This window comes from Oryctolagus cuniculus, chromosome 1 (genome assembly GCF_964237555.1).
Source record: "Oryctolagus cuniculus chromosome 1, mOryCun1.1, whole genome shotgun sequence".
Lineage (NCBI taxonomy): Eukaryota > Metazoa > Chordata > Mammalia > Lagomorpha > Leporidae > Oryctolagus > Oryctolagus cuniculus.
In genome coordinates, this window is record NC_091432.1 from 3,882,133 (window position 1) to 3,901,136 (window position 19,004).

General features: G+C 55.3%; 1 protein-coding gene across 12 annotated transcripts in view; it reads left to right on the forward strand.

Annotated features, from left to right (window-relative positions):
* The window catches only part of LOC100350716 (carnitine O-palmitoyltransferase 1, liver isoform), a 91,018-nt gene that overhangs the window by 66,692 nt on the left and 5,322 nt on the right, over positions 1-19,004 (forward strand). For 9 of the 12 annotated variants that reach the window (XM_070064389.1, XM_070064439.1, XM_051827873.2 and 6 more), the window contains 10 exons: positions 242-319; positions 1,898-2,005; positions 2,747-2,831; positions 7,647-7,842; positions 9,008-9,196; positions 9,826-9,931; positions 11,747-11,863; positions 13,611-13,775; positions 15,082-15,216; positions 18,330-18,482. In XM_070064389.1, coding sequence (XP_069920490.1) covers positions 242-319; positions 1,898-2,005; positions 2,747-2,831; positions 7,647-7,842; positions 9,008-9,196; positions 9,826-9,931; positions 11,747-11,863; positions 13,611-13,775; positions 15,082-15,216; positions 18,330-18,482 — 1,332 coding nt within the window. The remainder of the gene's footprint in view (positions 1-241; positions 320-1,897; positions 2,006-2,746; positions 2,832-7,646; positions 7,843-9,007; positions 9,197-9,825; positions 9,932-11,746; positions 11,864-13,610; positions 13,776-15,081; positions 15,217-18,329; positions 18,483-19,004) is intronic. The other 3 variants (XM_070064277.1, XM_017340058.3, XM_051827872.2) reach the window with 3 other exon arrangements.

A 19,004-nucleotide genomic window follows, 5' to 3' on the forward strand; every position in this document is an offset into this window, starting at 1 on the left:
TCTCTCTGTCACTCAGCTTTTCAAATAAATAAATCATTTTTTTAAAATATGGTCCTTTTTGTTGTAACCATCTATAATAACCTTATAGCTATGTCTCTAGTTAAAACAAATTCCCCTTCCTTTCCCGCTGCCCACAGTCTCCCTCGTCAGGGCAGCCATCTTCTGCACTGGCCCTGTTAGGTGCCGAACGTCTGCCCCATAGCACTCACGGTGCCCCTGTGGCTCTCGTCTGCCCCACTAGGTGACGGACTGGTGGGAGGAATACGTCTACCTGCGCGGACGCGGGCCGCTGATGGTGAACAGCAACTACTTTTCGATGGTGAGTCCTCCAGCCGCGTGCGTCTGATGGGGACCGTGTGGGGCGTGGCGACCGTGGGAAAGCTCTGGGGAGCGGGGACCCCTGTTCCTCTTGGCCCTGCCTCTGCTGCCCAAGCCCGCACAGCCCTGTGAGGGCCCAGGCTCCCCAGAGGACCGCGGGTCGTCCTTCCGTGCTCCCTGGGTGCTCACGGGTGCAGAGCTGGTGCAGAGAAGTCTGGATGGCAGAGACAGCTCTGTGGCCAATGGGAGCTGCTAGCCGGCTGCACCCCTGCCCTGCTGTTTCCTGACTTAGTGCCGTGACTCAGTGCTCCGCAGCCGAACGAGGCCCCAGCCCCTGGAGCAAGGGCACGTGGGCCAGCCACAAATGTGCCCTGTGCGCTCGGCCCCTCACGTACGGGCTCAGACGCGAGGGTCGTGCGTGGTCGCTGCCCTGGGTCTCGGCCTTTCTTTGTCATCTGAACAGGGCGGTTAGGAAGCGTCCGTGGCCCTGTGTGGTGACTGGCCAGTCCGATCCTGGCCATCTGCTCTCTTCTCTCCACCTCCCTGTGTCCTCAGTAGCATCAGCTGCTTTTTCTTGCAGTCTTACTCCATTTCAGGCTCCTCCTTGTCAAGGTCCTTTTTCCACGTAAAACAGTTGCAGCCTGGGAGACAGTCAGCTGGGGCTCGGGACTGATTCCCTGCGCCGGCCGAGAGCCGCAACCGAGGCCCTTCCCCCCGGGGACGCGTGTGTGCAGCCACAGACCCACAGAGAGAGGCCCTTCCCTCCCTCGCCAGGCACTCGCCATGCACATGGGCTTTTCCCAAATATGCGTTTTTCCATCTTCTCTTCCAGTTGTGGAAAATGGAGATGTTTAGAACTGTGTCTCCAAATTTAGACAGTGCTGGCACAGCTGTGGATAAAAGACTGTTGTATTTTTGGTCACTTAATATTCAGAAACTTCCTAATTAGCTAATCATCACCTGGCTTATAGTTATGCTTTTCTTTCTGTACATTTATACAAGGTCATTTGGGGAAAATACTGTCATTTTTTTAAAAGATTTATTTATTTCCTTGAAAGTCAGAGTTATACAGAGAGAGAGGAGAGGCAGAGAGAAAGGTCTTCCATCTGATAGTTTACTCCCCAACTGTCCACAACGGCTGGAGCTGTGCTGATCCAACGCCAGGAGCTTTCTCCAGGTCTCCCATGTGAGTACAGGGACCCAAGCACTTGGGCCATCTTCTACTGCTTTCCCAGGCCACAGCAGAGAGCTGGATTGGAAGTAGAGCAGCCAGGTCTTGAACCGGTGCCCATATGGGATGCTGGTGCTTCAGGCCAGAGTGTTAACCCACTGCGCCACAGCGCCGGCCCCTGTCTACTGTCATCTTTACTAGCCCAGGAATACATGGGGACTGTGTTCTTGTGGAACAGTTTTGTGGGTTAGACTCCCCTGTTATAGAGTTCCGTCCTCGTCCACTTTGTGTCACAGCACATGTTACCAGATACAGCCGCAGAAACTGCAGCAGTGTGGTGACGCGCTAGTGCAGTTGGATGAGGCTGTGTCTCCTCGCGGCATTTTCTCTGCTGCCCTGTACTTTCAGGATCTGCTGTACCTCACACCAAGTCACATTCAGGCAGCAAGAGCTGGCAACACCATCCACGCCATCCTGCTCTACAGACGTGAACTGGACCAGGAGAAGATCAAACCAGTAAGCGAACACCTTTTAAAACAGTTCTATAAGTCAGCTTCATTGAGGTATAATTTACATATTGCCCACAGAAGATGTACAGTTTACAGTTTAATACCTTCTGACGTATCTATCTATCCACCCCGAAACCACCACCATGCTCAGGCCCGTGAGGCTGTCCCTCGCCCAGGGGTCCCCTCGCCCCTTCCCGGCCCCCCGCCCGGCCCCGCTGCCCTCTGCTTTCCTGGGCTCCAGATTCCTGGGCCGGTTCACAGCCTCACGTGAATGTCCGCACAGGGTGGGCGCGGTCGGGCTTGGTTTTGTTTGTTCCTGTCCCGTGGCGTGATGAGGTGGAGACTGATCGTAGTGAGTGCTAATGGACGTACACCTGTTGTGCTTCCATTCTGCCCTGTCCTTCCCGGAAACCCTTGTTTGTCTCTGAAGGAGAGGGGTATGCTAACGAGCAACTCAGAGGGACAGGCGTTTCCTCCTGGAATACCCTGCGCCCTCAGTGTCACTTTATACATGCCCAGTGAGGCCGTGTGACTCAGGAGGAAGTAAACGGGCAGGAAGCCATACCCTGGCCCGGCCCAGCCACCCCTCGGGATCCACCCTGGGGCGACTGGAAAAGATTAAGTCAGACCACGCAGCGTGAGGAGAAACAAGTGCAGCACTTTAATGTGTGTGGGTTAATTCATTCTTTCTTTCACCATGTAGGATTTTTATGTTTGTTCGCTGGTTTAAAACGTCTTTTTATCGCAGATTCTGCTGGGAGCCACCGTCCCCCTCTGCTCCGCTCAGTGGAAGCGCATGTTTAACACCTCCCGCATCCCGGGAGAGGAGGCCGGTGAGTGAGGCTTCCTCGGGGCTCCGCGCCAGGGAGCTCTCACGCTCAGAACTGGGATGGAGGAGGGCCGCAGGGGTGAGGGCCTCGCCCGCCTCTCCTGAGTGGTGGGGCTGCCAGACGTTCCTTCAGTCATGTTTTCTTTATTGGGCTGCGGCAATGGACCTGATTCCAGATCTTCATTTGTCTTCAATTGAAATGTGTCCTTTAGAGCGCTTTTCTAGGACTGCTTAGAATATTCCTTTGTCTTCTGGATTCCCGAGAGGGCTTTCGCTCGTGTAACAGCTTGTGAGGCTTGTAAAAGGCTCTGAACTGATCCAGCTTTCTAAACGCAGTGTTATAGTCCAGGCCTTCCACACTGTGGGCCCTGGCCAGCGTCTTGTGTGGCAGTGGTCAGGGGCCTCACCGTGCACTGTCCCAGCCCCGGGCAGAGTGACCAGCCGCCCTCCCCAGCTCTGTGCACGGGGCCTGGGCACTGTGCTCTTTTCTAGTCTAAGATTTTTATTTTTTCCTGAGGCCATTTTGTCCCATCTGTTAAAGTTGCCCAGAAATCTTGGTGTTTGCTAAAGCAAATCCTTGCTTCTTCAAGACTGTCTTGGCCTTTTTTCTCTTCCACATGCAGTTTAAGATTAACTTCAATTCCATGAAACTAGCTTTTTGGAATTGCTTTGAAATTCATAAATAGGAAAACTGTCATCATTGCAACATATTTGTTTAAAATGTACTTATTTATTTGAAAGGCAGAATTATAGCAGAGGCAGGAAGATCTTCTATCTACTGGTTCACTCCCCAGATGGCTGCAACAGCTGGGGCTGGGCTGGGCTGAAGCCAGGGGCCAGGAGCTTCCTCCAGGTCTCCCACGTGGGTGCAGGGGCCCAAGCACTTGGGCCATCCTCCACTGCTTTCCCAGGCACATTAGCAGGGAGCTGGATGGGAAGTGGAGCAGCCGGGACTCTGTGCCTATATGGGATACCAGCATTACAGGCAGCAGCTTTACCCACTACGCCGTAGTGCTGGTCCTCATTTGGATTATTTCATATTTTTATATAATTATTTATATATTTGAAAGGCATAGTTACAGAGAGGGGGGAGAAAGAGAGAAGGAGAGAGAGAGAGAGAGAGAGAGATCGAGAGAGAGAGATCTTCCATCTGCTGGTTCACGCCCCAGATGGCCTTGACAGCTGGAGCTGGGCCAATCTGAAGCCAGGAGCCAGGAGCTTCTTCCAGGTTCCCACACAGGTGCAGGGGCCCAAGGACTTGGGCCATCTTCCACTGCTTTCCCAGGCCATAGCAGAGAGCTGGACATGAAGAGGAGCAGCTGGGACTCGAACTGGTGCCCATATGGGATGTTGGCACCGCAGGCGGCAGCTTTACCTGCTGCGGCACAGCACCAGCCCCTTGGATTATTTTAATAACATGTTATTGACAGATATTCTGTGAGCCAAGGTACATGGGCAAGCAAGACTGGTTTAGCAATAATTTATCGGCCAAGTTTTACTTTATGGAGGAAGTGCTGTGCCTTAAGCAGCAGCAGCTCTGGAGGGGCTGGGGAGAGGACACACACAGTTTTGCCTCACAGGAAGAGCTGTGAAGGGCTATGCCCCAGGAAGAAACAGCCCCCAGGGGGCCGGCATTGTGGTGTAGCAGGCTAAGCCATACCACCTGTAACTCTGGCATACCATTCGGATGCCAGTTCAAGTCCTGGCTGCTCCACTTCCAATCCGGCTCCCTGCCGGTGCACCAGGTAAAACACTGGAGGGTAACCCAAGCACTTGGGCCTCTGCAACCACACTGGGGACCTGGATGAAGCTCCTGGCTCCTGTCTTTGGCCTGGCCTGGCCCTGGCCATTGTGGCCTTTTGGGGAATGAACTGGCCCAGCCCTGGCCATTACAGACAGTTGATGGAAGGTATCTCTCTCTCTCTCTCTCTCTCTCTCTCTCTCTCTCTCTCTCTGCCTCTCCTCTGTCTGTGACTCTGGCTTTCAAATGGATAAATAAATCTTTTTTAAAAAGAAAAGAAAAGATGTAACAGCCCCAAAGAGCTGTGTTTCAAGAAGTAGCAGCCACTATATGAGGACACTTGTGTGTTGCAGTTGATTTCTCAACAACGTTGCAGTGGATTCGTTTCTGAGAGGAGCAGCGTGGTGGGGGCAAGAGGCTCGCAGTCACCACACAGACCCCAGGAGTCGGGTGAAAGCAGGCTTGAGGGGAGCAGCCCGAAGACTCGTTTATTTCAGTTGGTACAACATCTTATATAGCCAAGACCAGCCAATCTGGTCAAGGGGCGGTCTATGCCCCAACCAATCACAGCCTGTTGCCAGGCAGTTTCCAAAGCCATCCAATCACAGCCTGTTGCCAGGCAGGCTCCATTGCCAGGTGGGTTTCAAAGCCATTCCTGAGTAACTGACGTGCACTTGCCAGTGGCCACCTTGGCATGGCCTTCTCATTCCACCACACTTGTGTTTTCTGGGCCTGGTGACAGTGGCCTGCCTCTGTGTCCATGAGCCAGCCAGGGGAAAGCTGTGTGTCGTCCAGGCGGGAAGCTGTCAGGTTGGAGGGAAGTGGGTGGTGCTCTGAGAAGAGGGTATGAAGAATTCCTGCAGAGGCCTCAGTGGGGAAAACAGTCCCAGCCAGATGTATGCTTTCATTTGAGTTGGGGGCTGGGGCATCTTTTTTCCCTAACAGTCGCACTGTTCTCTGTAAAGATCTCACTCGCCGCCTGTTAGAGTTATGCTCAGCTGCCTTGTTGTTCTGTTGTTCTTTTCAAGTTGTTGGCTACTGAGTGTATTTGCTTTCTGTGGCCGCCGTAAGGAATACCACAGACTGGACAGCTTCCACAGCAGACGCCGACTCTCTGGAGGCTGTCTTAGCAGGTCGCTTCCTCCTGAGGCTTCTCTCCTCGACTCTGCAGATGGCCGTCTCTCCGTGTCCGCACGTGGCCGACCTCTGTGTCTCTGAGTCCTCGTCCCTTTGTATAAGGACACGGTTGGGTGACATTAACCCGCCTTTCTGGCCTTGCTGAAGGGCCAGTGTCTACATAAGGTCACTTCTGAAATACTGGAGGCTAGGCCCTCACCTCTCCATTTCAGGGAGCGGGTTAGCCCGTACTGGGCTGTGAGAGTGCAGCCGACCTCGACAGATGACTCTGTCCAGCTGCGTTCTTGCTCATTTAAACACTTCAGTAGTTCCCTTCCAGATCCTTACCCTTGGTTTGTTTTTCCCTGTCTTACTGCCCCACCCAGGATCTCAGGTAAAAGGTTCCCTGTAAGTGGTCGTGGTGTGATGGTGTGAATTTCTTGTTTTGGTTCTGATTTAAATCGAAGGTTTCAAATGCATGTTTGCTCCAACTTTCTGTAGAAACCCCTTAGCAGCATAAGTAAGTCCTCTGTCTCTACTTTGGTAGACGTTTTGAAGATGGATGCTGATGTGTTTGGGCCTTCTGTAGCTGGGTCCTTCTTAAAGGCCACTTCCTGCGGGGTGGCAGTGGGTCCTCTCTCATCCCTGGGCGAGGCTGGTCCCATTGCCATGTGCTGTCCAGCTTCTCCTGCCTTCCCCGTGAGCCGCTGTCTTGTTAGGCCGTCACTGCGTGCCCTACACTGAATGGCACTTGAGAAGACGTTGGATGCATATTTGTGAAATATATTTATTTCTTCATGCCGTGTTGAAGCTGCCTGAAGTTTCTGTCTGTTTTAGTAATTTTTACCCAACAACCTTTGTTCTTTTGAGCTGTTCTCCATTTCCCTTTCAGAGAATATCTTCTAAGCTTTCCAGTGGTAATGAATCAGTAAGAACTAACTGCCCCATTTGAATGCTTACTATCTATGAGATTTATGGATATTGTTTTTTTTTTTTTAAAGATTTATCTACTTATTTGAAAGTCAGAGTTACACAGAGAGAGAAGGAGAGGCAGAGACACAGAGAGAGGTCTTCCGTCCACTGGTTCATTCTCCAGTTGGCCACAATGGCCGGAGCTGCGCTGATCCGAAGCCAGGAGCCAGGAGCCTCCTCCGGGTCTTCCCATGTGGGTGCAGGGACCCAAGGACTTGGGCCATCCTCTGCTGCTTTCCCAGGCCATAACAGAGAGCTGGGTCAGAAGTACAGCAGCCCAGACTCGAACCGGCGGCCATAGGGGTTGCTAGCACTGCAGGTGGCGGCTTTACCCACTACACCAGGAAGCCTGCCCCTGGAAATTGTTTTAATTCTAGTACAACCACACCATTTTATAGATGGGAAAATTGGAGCCAGCACTGTGGCACAGCAGGTTAAAACCCTGGCATGAAGTGCCAGCATCCCATATGGGCGTCAGTTCTAGTCCCAGCTGCTCCACTTCCAATCCAGCTCTCTGCTACGGCCTGGGAAAGCAGTAGAAGATGGCCCAAGTGCTTGGGCCCCTGCACCCGCGTGGGAGACCCAGAAGCTCCTGGCTCCTGGCTTCGGATCCGTGCAGCTCCAGCCTTTACGGTCATCTGGAGAATAAACCAGTGGATGGAAGACCTCTCTGTCTCTACCTCTCTCTGTAACTTTGTCTTTCAAATAAATAAAAATTAAAAAAAAAATTGATGGGAAAATGGAGGCTTAGTCAGGGTTGAGTGGCTGCCCAGATCCTGCACCCACTGAGCGGCCAGGCTGAGGGGAGGAGCCAGACCTGTGAGATGGCGAAGTGCTCGACCGCTGTGTGCTCGGTGCTTGAAGGAGGCTCGGGCGTGGGCGCATTACACCGAGGGTAACGCGGGGTCAGGACTCGCGGCCGTTCACAGCCCGGGGTGCCGCCGTGGCCGTGACCCTGGACTGTGTCTCCCCCCCACCCCCGTGCCCCAGACACCCTGCAGCACATCCAGGACAGCAGGCACATCGTCGTGTACCACAGGGGGCGCTACTTCAAGGTCTGGCTGTACCACGACGGGAGGCTGCTGCGGCCCCGCGAGATGGAGCAGCAGATGCAGCGGATCCTGGACGACCCCTCGGAGCCCCAGGCCGGGGAGGAGAAGCTGGCGGCCCTCACCGCAGCCGACAGGTGCCCGGGGGCCCCCAGCCCTCCCTTCCCCGGGGTCCGGCCCCGTCAGGACCTGCGGGAACACCCGAGCAGGACGGGTACCCGTGCGTGCGGTGCCTGGTTCTGTGGCAGCAGGTCCCGCCCCAGGCCTGGGGGGTCGCAAGAACAGCCGGGATGCAGGGGGTGCTTTGGCCGTCTCTGTGTGTGACCGGCTGATACGTGCAGGCAGTGACCTCACAGCGAAGAGCAGAGTCAGGCTTTGCGCAGGTGGTGGGTCAATTTGATAGGAGCCAGAACCGCCAGCCGAGGCCCCTGTGTGAGGGTCGGTGTCCTTGCCTCTGAACGAGAGTCACAGAGGTTCTGATGACGCGAGGATGTGGCCCTGCGAGCCCCGCGGCCTTTCTTGCCCTGGGCGCTGTATACAATGGGGCCACATAATTGTGGCTGGGTGGGGCAGGTGGTGAGCCGTGTTCCTAGCCTGTACCCGGATGCCAGTGGTGACCTGGTTGTGACCACTGGAAGAGTCTGCAGACCCTGCCCCATGTCTGCAGGGCGGCGGCGTTCAGGGCCAAGCGCTCCTGGGCTCCCGCAGCGTGATCACTGTTAGGTCCTGAGAGGAGCCGGGCGGGGGGTGCGGGGGCGTCAGGAAAGGGGCCTGGGGGGCCTGGCCTGGATGCCTCCTCCCCACAGAATAGCTGTGACTTCAGTTCCCTGATCGGAACGATGGGCGTGGCAGCGTTGGGAAGACTGCGGGGTCACCCGGCACCGGCGAAGCGCTCTCCCGTTTGCTGTGACTTCTGCCGGCGCCCACTCGGGATGCTTCCCGTGCAGCTGTGGGCTTGGCGGGGCTGGGGGGTGAGGGGCGCCCACTGGGCCCTGGCTCTGCCGCTCCCCGGCAGGTGCACCCTCAGTGCAGTCTGCGTGCTGGCCGTCCCTTCATTCAGCACTGACTGAACAAGAAGCACGGCCACGCTCTGGGCTCTGTCGGGAGCAGCAGAACAGGAGGCCTCTTGGAGCAGCCGTGAGACAGTGTCAGATAAGAAAGTCACGGATAAGACGTTCGCCTGCAGGGAATGGCTGGAAATGTGTAGCGGCTGCGCTGTGCCGTCCAGACGTCACCTGCAGGCAGCTGTCACCGCGTAGCCGCAGGGCCGGCCGGGTGACCTGCATTTAATCCTCTCTGCAGAGTGCCCTGGGCCAGGTGCCGCAAGGCCTATTTTGGACGTGGGAAGAACAAGCAGTCTCTGGATGCCATCGAGAGAGCGGCGTTCTTCGTGACGTTAGATGACACCGAGCAAGGGTACAGAAAGGAAGACCCAGAGACCTCCATGGACAGCTACGCCAAGTCTCTCCTGCACGGCAGGTGTTTCGACAGGTGAGGCCCTGACCTTCGGCTGGACGGTGGCCTGGGAGCAAGGCCGTGCGTGGGTGACGCCACCCTCGGTGTCTGCGTGCTGAGGACAACGCCGGCCTCCAAGTAGTCCTTAGCCTTTTCTTCCTCCGCCAAAACCGTCACACCCAGCTGGAGACCCTCCCTGCGAGTGCGAGTGACCCTCTGAGTGGGGATGCTAGCGGGTCCTGGTGCCGCTGGTCCCCTGGCCCCGGGGGAGCGGGTGGTGTGTGGGGCTGGGTGTGCACCTGGCCTGGGCGTCGGCTCTGGCTCTGCTTGCCGGCCCTGCGCCTGCGGTGAGGCTGCTGCTCTCCTGCAGCCCCCTCTTCCTCATCTGCCAAGGGAGGGCTGCCCCCTGCAGGGCCCGACGGGGTCTGCTGAGGACGGTGTGCCCTGTCCTGCTCCCTGGCTCAGGACGGACCAGCCCTCGTGTGTCTGAGGCAGGGAAGCAGGGAGTACTTAGCCTGCCATCCACACTCCCACAGAGGTTCAGCGGCACTGCCAGCTTTAGAGGGCGGCGGTGACGCCGTCAGCTCAGCCCATCCAGAATGGAGCTCCCGTGGAGTTCTTGGTTATTTTGCCATTTCGGTTCCATTAACATGTTTGTTTCGTAGGTGGTTTGACAAGTCATTCACATTTATCATCTTCAAAAACGGCAAGATAGGCATCAATGCAGAGCACTCCTGGGCAGATGGGCCTATTGTCATCCACTTCTGGGAGGTGAGTGTCTGAGTTGTAACTTGAATGTGGAAACTGCTTTGCAAAATCCAAACCCCATATGAAGTGTTTTTAAAGGATTATATTTTTATTTATTTATCTGAGAGGTAAGGTTACAGACAGACTGTAACTCTCCATCCGCGGGTTCACTCCCCAGATGGCCACAACGGCCGGAGCTGCACTGACCTGAAGCCAGGAGCCGGGAGCTTCTTCTGGGTCTCCCACGTGGGTGCAGGGGCCCAAGGGCTTGGGTCATCTTCTACTGCCTTCCCAGGCCATAGCAGAGAGCTGGATTGGAAGAGGAGCAGCTGGGACTTGAACCAGTGCCCATATGGGATGCTGGTTCCAAAGGCAGAGGCTTGGCCCACTACACCACAGTGCCAGCCCTGGCTCCCCCAAACTAAATTTAATTTTGTAATATTTGTCTAGTTGCATAATTCACATCTTTAACATGCACTGGTACTATGTACAAAGCACTAAATTTAAAGCATTCTTTGTTTCTTCTAACTTGGCTTCCCTAAGTAACAGCACCTCTAATGCCATCCTGTTATGGAACAAAATAATGAAATAGCAGTCAATTGTCAGACTGTGACTCAGAGGGAAAACTGAAACAGTTCATTCAGAAGTGATCTATCCCTTCAAGTTTGTCCTGCTTACTAAGTTTTAGGTTAAATAGAAACAGGAGTATGAAAATCTTGGTTTATGAAAAGGCAGCATCCCTTTTACCTAAACATAATCTTAATTTTTAAAAATAGCAGTTATGTAAATCCCTCCAAGTTCCTGTCATCCTCTCTGCTGTGGTTTGAATATGATTTGACCTCAAACTCAGGCGGATGTTTTAACCCTGAAGTGATTTAATGCCGCTAAGAGGGTAGGAAGTGAATCCACTCCCGGTGTAAGGAGGGGGGTCCTGAGAAGATAATCCCGAGACTGCCTTGGCCCAGCCTTGCTGTCTGCTTCCCGGCTCCCGGGTACCTCTACAATGAGCTCGTCACTGCCTCTGCCACCTTCACTGGAAACCCCGCCAGTGGGCGGCTCAGTCTCTCTTTTCCTTAGCAAACTGTTTCCCAGGTGCGTGCTGTAAGACACACTAGTGCTTCGTTCCTTTCTGTGCTGAACGGCACTGCGTCGTGTGGACACACCGTAGCTTATCTGCATCAGCTGGCAGGCACTGAGGTGGTCTGCATGCTGCTGCTGTGAACTTCTGTGTCGGTCTCTGTGGGAACCTCTCTTCATTTCACGTCACTGGGGAAGGGCAACATCCTTGTCTGTTCTGTCACTCGTGCTTGGATGTCACTGGCGCTGCTCAGGTGCCCCGGGAGCCCTGTCCTAGGAGTCGGCTTAGGTTTCCGCCAGTGGAGGAGAGCCCCTGCTCTGTCTGGGCCTGCATCTCTGTGACCATTGTCTGCTGTCCTCACGTGGGCGTGGCAGTTAGTACCACACAGGTGACACAGGAAAGTCAAGGGCGTGGCAGCACCAGGGAGGCCCTGGCCTGGAGCCGGGCCCCGGGGCTTCCTGTTGTGAGTTTGCGGCTGACACTTTGAGTGTGCATCCTGGCTGTGCGCCTCGCGAGCCGTGTGGTCTTCAGCCAGGTGCTGACCCCTCCCGTGTCATCTCTCTCCTCCGGAGTGGAGCTGAGTCCCACCTCGTCAGGGTCTGCAGAGGACAGAAGTGCCGTGTGTTCTGTAAGCGCGCAGTGAGTGAGCCGTGATGGTGAACTCTACACGGTGTCTCCCTCTGGAGTAGACACGGACTGACGCAGCGCTGTCTGCGGTAGTGGTCACAGGGCCTAACCATGGCGACCTGTACTCCTGACAGAAAATCGTGGCCACCGACTGCTTCCAGCTGGGCTACACGGAGGACGGACACTGCAAGGGGGACACCAACCCCGGCATTGCGTACCCCACCAGGCTGCAGTGGGACATCCCGGAGGAGGTGAGTCCAGGGCATGGAGCCGTGGCGATGACTAGGGCAGGAACTCTTAGAACCTGGTATTCCGAATGTGTCCCTGAATATCACAGCTCAGCTGAAGTCAGTCGCAGGAACCGAAAACGTTTGCCCAGGGAATTTTACTAGGACCGTGCAACTGCCATGGCTCATGCTGCCTTGGAAACTTTAGTCAATGTTTTTTACTTCCATGTAAAACTTTTGGCCAAGGAGCCAGTGCTGTAGCGTAGCAGGTAAAGCTGCCGCCTGCAGTGCCAGCATTCCGAATGGGCGCCATTTCAACTCTCAGCTGCTCCCCTTCCCATGCAGCTCTCTGCTGTGGCCTGGGAAAGCAGCAGAAAATGGCCCAGTCCTTGGGCCCCTGCACCCACGTGGGAAGACCCGGAGGAAGCTCCTGGCTCTTGGCTTCAAATCGGCCCAGCTCCTGCTGTTGTGGCTGAGTGAACCAGTGGATGAAAGACCTTTCTCTCCCTCTCTCCCTCTCTCTGTCTATAACTCTGTCTCTCAAATAAATAAATAATAAAAACTTTAAAAAAAAAGTGGAGAAGCCAGGACTCCAGTCAGCACTCAGATATGGAATGCCTATGTCGCAAGCAGTGGTTTGCCAGCTATACCACAATGCCAGCCCTAATTTATAATTTTAAAAACTTAAAATAGTTTATTTTTGTTTTTCATAAGGATTCTCAAACATAACTTGCTCATTAGGATTCCTTCTGGGAAGGATTTTTGGGTTGGAATAACCCAACTACCCAGTTCTATCTCATGCAAGGAGGAATTCCTGGGGTCCAAGAAATAATCTTTGGTTCAGTGAAGTCCTGTTTCAGTGCTGTGGTCTTACCCGATTGATTCTGCCTCTCTTGCAGTCCTGATCCACAGAGAGGTTCATCTGCCAGACCATGTTAGCTTTGGATCCTTGTCACTGACCAAGTCACTTACTGTTTATTTTAAAAACTGTTAATAGACTTTGTGTTTTACAGCAGTTTTAGATTCACAGTAAACTTGAACACAAGGGACAGAGACTTCCCATACGCCTCGTTCTCCCACCCCTCTGTGCCCCTCCCCTACCAGAGCCTCTCCAGAGAGGCACATTCGTTGCAACAGTGAACCTGTGTGAACGGCACTATCACCAAGTCCATGGAGCACATTACAGTTTCTCCTGGAATTACCCATTCTCTGGGTTTGTAGATAAATTGAAAAATGTGCAGTGACATTTGCTCACTGTTAGACCGCATGCAGGATGGTTTCCCTGCACTGGAAACCCTCTGTGCGCCGCCTGCTCATCCCTCCTCCCTCGCTGCCTCCGGAGCCCATTTGCTCATCTTTCACTGTCTCCCTAGCTCTTCCCTTGTCAGAGTTGGCATCGTACCATATGCAGCTTTTCCAGATTGGCTTCCTTCACTTGCTAACCGCCCTTTGAATTTCCTCTGTGTCTTTTCATGGCTTCATAGTGCATTTCTCTCTTAGTACTAAATGACACTTCGTGACGTGGCGGTTCTTTATTTTAAAAATGGATCCCTCGATTACACGGTACACAACAAAAGCTTCATAAGACAGGATGCATGGTTGTTTGCAGTAGCTGTGGGGTTTTATCAGTCCCCACTTCTGGGGTCGCCCCACAGCTCCTGGGCTGGGGGACAGCACCGTCTTGCTAACTTACTGAAGCCAGCTGCCATTGCCTGCTGGGTGTGCCCCAGTGAACCTTCCTCCCCCGAGTGACGCCTGTCTCTCCTCTCAGTGTCAAGAGGTGATAGAGACGTCCTTGAGCAGCGCGGCGCTCCTGGCACACGACGTGGACCTCCACTCCTTCCCGTTCGACAGCTTCGGCAAAGGGCTGATCAAGAAGTGCCGGACAAGCCCGGACGCCTTCGTGCAGCTTGTGCTCCAGCTCGCTCACTACAGGGTGAGGCCACGAGCCGGGTCTGGGCAGCGAGCACTCTGGCGGCCCCGCGCACACGCCCAAGGCTGGCTGTCCAGTGGGCGTGGAAGGCCTGAAGCATGGCCCGGATGAGGACAGCTCCAGTACTGTGTGGTCTACTTGGGCATCAGCAAAGCACTGTGGGACAGCCACACTCCTGTGTTCACTTACTGTCGGTGGCTGTTTCCAGCTGCCGCGGCAGAGTGAGAAGGCGGCACAGAGGCTGTGTGGCCTTTCAAGCCCGTCATGTTTACTACCTGCGTTTTACAGCAAAGGCTGTGCCTCCTGCTCTATTCTGTGCAGTGTCTACAGAGGATGGATGTGATGTTAACTGGGGCGCCATGGTGATGGATCTGTGCTCCTTACAGCTTTCTGTGACTTTGCAAAGGCGTGCATTTAAGTTACACTCAAGGAGCTCACGCTACTTTTGAAAGTTCAGGATCATTTGTTTTAATATACTGGTGCTTGTGCCTATTCTTTGGCCTCTGGCTAGAAACAATGGGGCCCCATTCCCCAAGGTCAGTTATTTATGCAACACCGCATTTGTTAAAAATGATTGATCCATTTATATGATCTGATAAAAATGTAAATCAGAGTCACTCATTCCAACATCCTTTTTTGCAAGGGTGGCCAAGTGCCAGCTGTATTGGTACAAAGCTTTGCAGGTGGCACCACTCAGACCCAGCTCAGCCAGTTCGCTGGGCTTCCTGTGGTTCTGCCTAAACCCGCACCCCTGCTGTGGTGTGGGCTTCCTGCTCCGAGCTCCTGACCTTTCCTGTGTTCAGGAACCAGAGCTTTCTGGGGGCCTTCTGTCTGCTGGTGCCAGCCCCTCCGTGGCTGCTCCTCCTGCCCCACACAAATCCCGCCCCCCGGCTGAAGCAGCTGCCTCCACTGGGTTGGCGCCCCACCATGCACACACGATGGGGACTCGTCAGTGCTTTGTGTCCTCAGCCCACTTCCACTGTTGCGTGCGGATCTGCATGTGCGCTGTGCTCCTTCCGTGAGGAGATTTGCCCAGGGATAGCTGAGCGAGGAGGGATGCACGAGGGGCAGATCCAGGAAGCTGTCATGGTATCGCTGCACCCGAAGGGGAAACCTGGGTCACCCAGAGACTGATCCCTGCCTACTCAAAAGCCAATGCCGTGCCTGCCTGCTGCCACGTAAGCAGGTGTGCGTCCAGACACAACTGAAACAAAGATGCAATGAAGCCCTCGCCAGCCCAGCCAGTCACCCTCTGCCTCAGCCCTGTCCGCCTGCCTGGCCCTGTACTGACGTCCTCTTCCTTCCCCAGGACATGGGCAAGTTCTGCCTCACCTACGAGGCCTCCATGACCCGGCTCTTCCGGGAGGGGAGGACGGAGACCGTGCGCTCCTGCACCACCGAGTCCTGCAACTTCGTGCTGGCCATGGTGGACCCCACCCAGACGGTAACACACAGCGCCTCCCTGCCTCTCCTGAGGGCTGTGGGGGAGCGGTGCGGCCCCTGTGCCTTCATCATGACCTCTCCTCCCCCCGCATCAACTTCCCTCCACCCTTTAGGCGAACAGCATGGACAGGACAGAGATCAGTGTAACACAGGAGGGACAGGACAGATGTCAGTGTAACATAGGGGGGACAGGACAGAGATCAGTGTAACACAGGGGGGACAGGACAGAGATCAGTGTAACACAGGGGGACAGGACAGAGATCAGTGTAACACAGGGGGACAGACAGAGATCAGTGTAACACAGGGGAGACAGGACAGACATCAGTGTAACACAGGGGGACAGGACAGAGATCAGTGTAACACAGGGGGACAGGACAGAGATCAGTGTAACACAAGAGGGACAGGACAGAGATCAGTGTAACACAGGGGGACAGGACAGACATCAGTGTAACACAGGGGGACAGGACAGATGTCAGTGTAACACAGGAGGACAGGACAGAGATCAGTGTAACACAGGAGGGACAGGACAGAGGTCAGTGTAACACAGGGGGACAGGACAGACATCAGTGTAACATAGGGGGGACAGGACAGAGATCAGTGTAACACAGGGGGGACAGGACAGAGGTCAGTGTAACACAGGGGGACAGGACAGACGTCAGTGTAACACAGGGGGACAGGACAGAGATCAGTGTAACACAGGGGGACAGGACAGAGATCAGTGTAACACAGGGGGGACAGGACAGAGATCAGTGTAACACAGGAGGGGCAGGACAGAGGTCAGTGTAACACAGGAGGACAGGACAGAGATCAGTGTAACACAGGAGGGACAGGACAGACGTCAGTGTAACACAGGGACAGGACAGAGATCAGTGTAACACAGGGGGACAGGACAGAGATCAGTGTAACACAGGAGGACAGGACAGACATCAGTGTAACACAGGGGGACAGGACAGACATCAGTGTAACACAGGGGGACAGGACAGACGTCAGTGTAACACAGGGGGACAGGACAGAGATCAGTGTAACACAGGAGGACAGGACAGACATCAGTGTAACACAGGAGGGACAGGACAGAGATCAGTGTAACACAGGGGGACAGGACAGAGGTCAGTGTGACACAGGAGGGACAGGACAGACATCAGTGTAACACAGGGGGACAGGACAGAGATCAGTGTAACACAGGGGGACAGGACAGAGATCAGTGTAACACAGGGGGGACAGGACAGACGTCAGTGTAACACAGGGGGACAGGACAGAGGTCAGTGTAACACAGGGGGACAGGACAGAGATCAGTGTAACACAGGGACAGGACAGACATCAGTGTAACACAGGGGGACAGGACAGACGTCAGTGTAACACAGGGGGACAGGACAGACGTCAGTGTAGCACAGGCAGGCATTCTTGCACAGCCGGGTAAGCTGTTAACGGGACGCACGTATCAGTGTTCGAGGCTCAGCTGCTGCGCTCCCAATCTAGCTTCCTGCAGATAGGCCTGGGGTGCAGTGGATGATGGCCCGAGTATTTGGGTGCCTTATCCCTAAGTAAGGGACATGTGTGGAGTTCCAGGCTCCTGGCTTCAGCCTGACCAAACTCCAGCTTTTGCAGGCATTTGGGGAGTAAAGCAGCAGATGGAAGATTTCTTTTGCTGTCCTTCTCACTCCCTCTGTCCCTCAGTCTTTAAATAACTATTTTTAAGAAACGAGAGATCAGTGTTGTATACTATGCTTCTGGAAATCAGATTGTGTTTCCTGAAAGTCTTTACAATAGAATCAGACACAACATGTGGGCAGAGGGACAGCAGGCAGATGCTATAGCAGAGTGGCGCTGGGGGCCAGCATTGTGGCATGGCAGGTGAACACTGCATCCCGAAGGAGCCCTGGTTCAAACCCAGCTGCTCCACTCCAAATCAGCTCCCTGCTAGTGCACCTGGGAAAGCAGTGGAGGACGGCCCAGGTGCTTGGGCCCCGCACCCATGTGGGAGACCCGGACGGAGTTCCTGGCTCCTGGCCCAGGGCCTGCTCTTGTGGCCATTTGGGAAGTGAATAAGCAGATGGTAGATCTTGCTCTCTCTCTCTCTGTCTCTGTCTCTCCCCTCACTCCTCTTTCCCTCCTCTCTCCATTACGCTACCTTTCAAACAAATAAATATAATATATAAAAAAAAAAAAAAAAAAAAGAAGAAGAAGAAGCAGAGCAGTGGAGCGGTCGGCGTGAGGGTGAGGAAGAGTGGCTCACGCAGCAGCCTTCCTCCTGGCCTCGGCAGGCTGTTGCCACCGCGGGGCCGTGGGTGCCAGGCTCGGGCGAGGGGCTTCTGCACGCTGCCTGTTGAAATCCCAGCGCCAGCCTGTGACGTGTTATCGCCTCCTGTTCATGCAGGAAGAAACAGACTCAGAGTAAGGCCGGCGGACTGCTGGCCACGCCCCTAGTACGTGGCAGAGGTCCGCTCGTGCCTGGGCCCCCGACCCCAGCCCGGGCAGGGTCTCTTCCGTGGGGCACTCTGGTCAGGAGAGGCTCCCCGTTCCTCTGGAAGAGGTCAGCAGTGTCGTGGCTGGTGGCTCTGGTGTGGCTTTCCAAAGACAGCCTTGAGGAGCAGGTGGGCACGGGGCAGGCGGCCACAGACCGCCCCTGAGGGCACCGCGCACCCTGGTGCGATTCCAGCACCGAGCCCGGAGAACCTGGAGCAGCCACTCAGGGCGATTTCAGAGGCCCGGAAGCCCAGCTCTAGGAGCCTCCTGGGCCAGACCTCTCCGCAGGGGCGGTCACGTCCCAGGGTGACGCGGTCGTGAGCGAGAGGACAGAACTCCACGTGCAGACCGGGAGCCGGGGCAGCGTGCGCTCTGCCACCCGCTGTGTGACCGCGTGTGTGTCGGATGAACCGACGCAGGGCCGGCAGGCACACAGCGGCCCTGGCGTGCTTCCCCAGAGACCTGCCCCTCTGTGTGGAGACCCCCCCCCCCCTCCATTGCAGGCGCCAGTCTGGGCAGGGGCAGCCGCCCCCTGTGTGACGTCAGGAGGCCCCAGGTGCCTGCACCCCTGCCGAGCAAGCACCTGCCCCCTTCCCCGGGAACGTCGGCCACGTGGCCTGGCTGACCGTGCGGGCCCCCTTTGCCGCGCAGGTGGAACAGAGGCTCCGCCTGTTCAGGCTGGCGTCTGAGAAGCACCAGCACCTGTACCGCCTCGCCATGACCGGCGCCGGGATCGACCGGCACCTCTTCTGCCTCTACGTGGTGTCCAAGTACCTCGCGGTCGAGTCCCCGTTCCTGAAGGAGGTGAGGCCGCTTCCCGGGGCGGCTCCCTCGTCCACTGGTGGGCTCAGCACGAGTGCAGGCCTGCCGCCTGGCGCCTGGAAACGGGGGTGTGGGCTGCGGGGCGGGACGTGCGTCTGCAGCGCGGGCGCCGCTTGTCGTCAGTCCCTGGAGGTGTCTGCGGCAGGCTTAGCCCCTGATTCAACAGATACCTCTAACCTCGAGCTCTTTGTACAGAAGAGTGAAAATGAGAAGTGGTGTGCTCTGGGTGTTTATCATGCTATTTTTAGTATAATTTACTTAATTGTATGTTTACAGCATTTAATTTGCATAATGACCTGGACGATCCCTGAAAACAGCAGCCGCCTCCCTGCCCTGCTGAACGGCTTATCTGCCTCCTTCCCTGTCTCAGCTGGTGCTTGCTGGTGTTGAGCCCACCAAGGCCAATGCCCTCCCCACCTCACAGCCTCTGCAGGGCTCTGCCCTCAGCCAGTGAGGCCCGCGAGGGTCTGCAGCAGTCACAGGAGCAGCTGGGCGTTTTCTCGC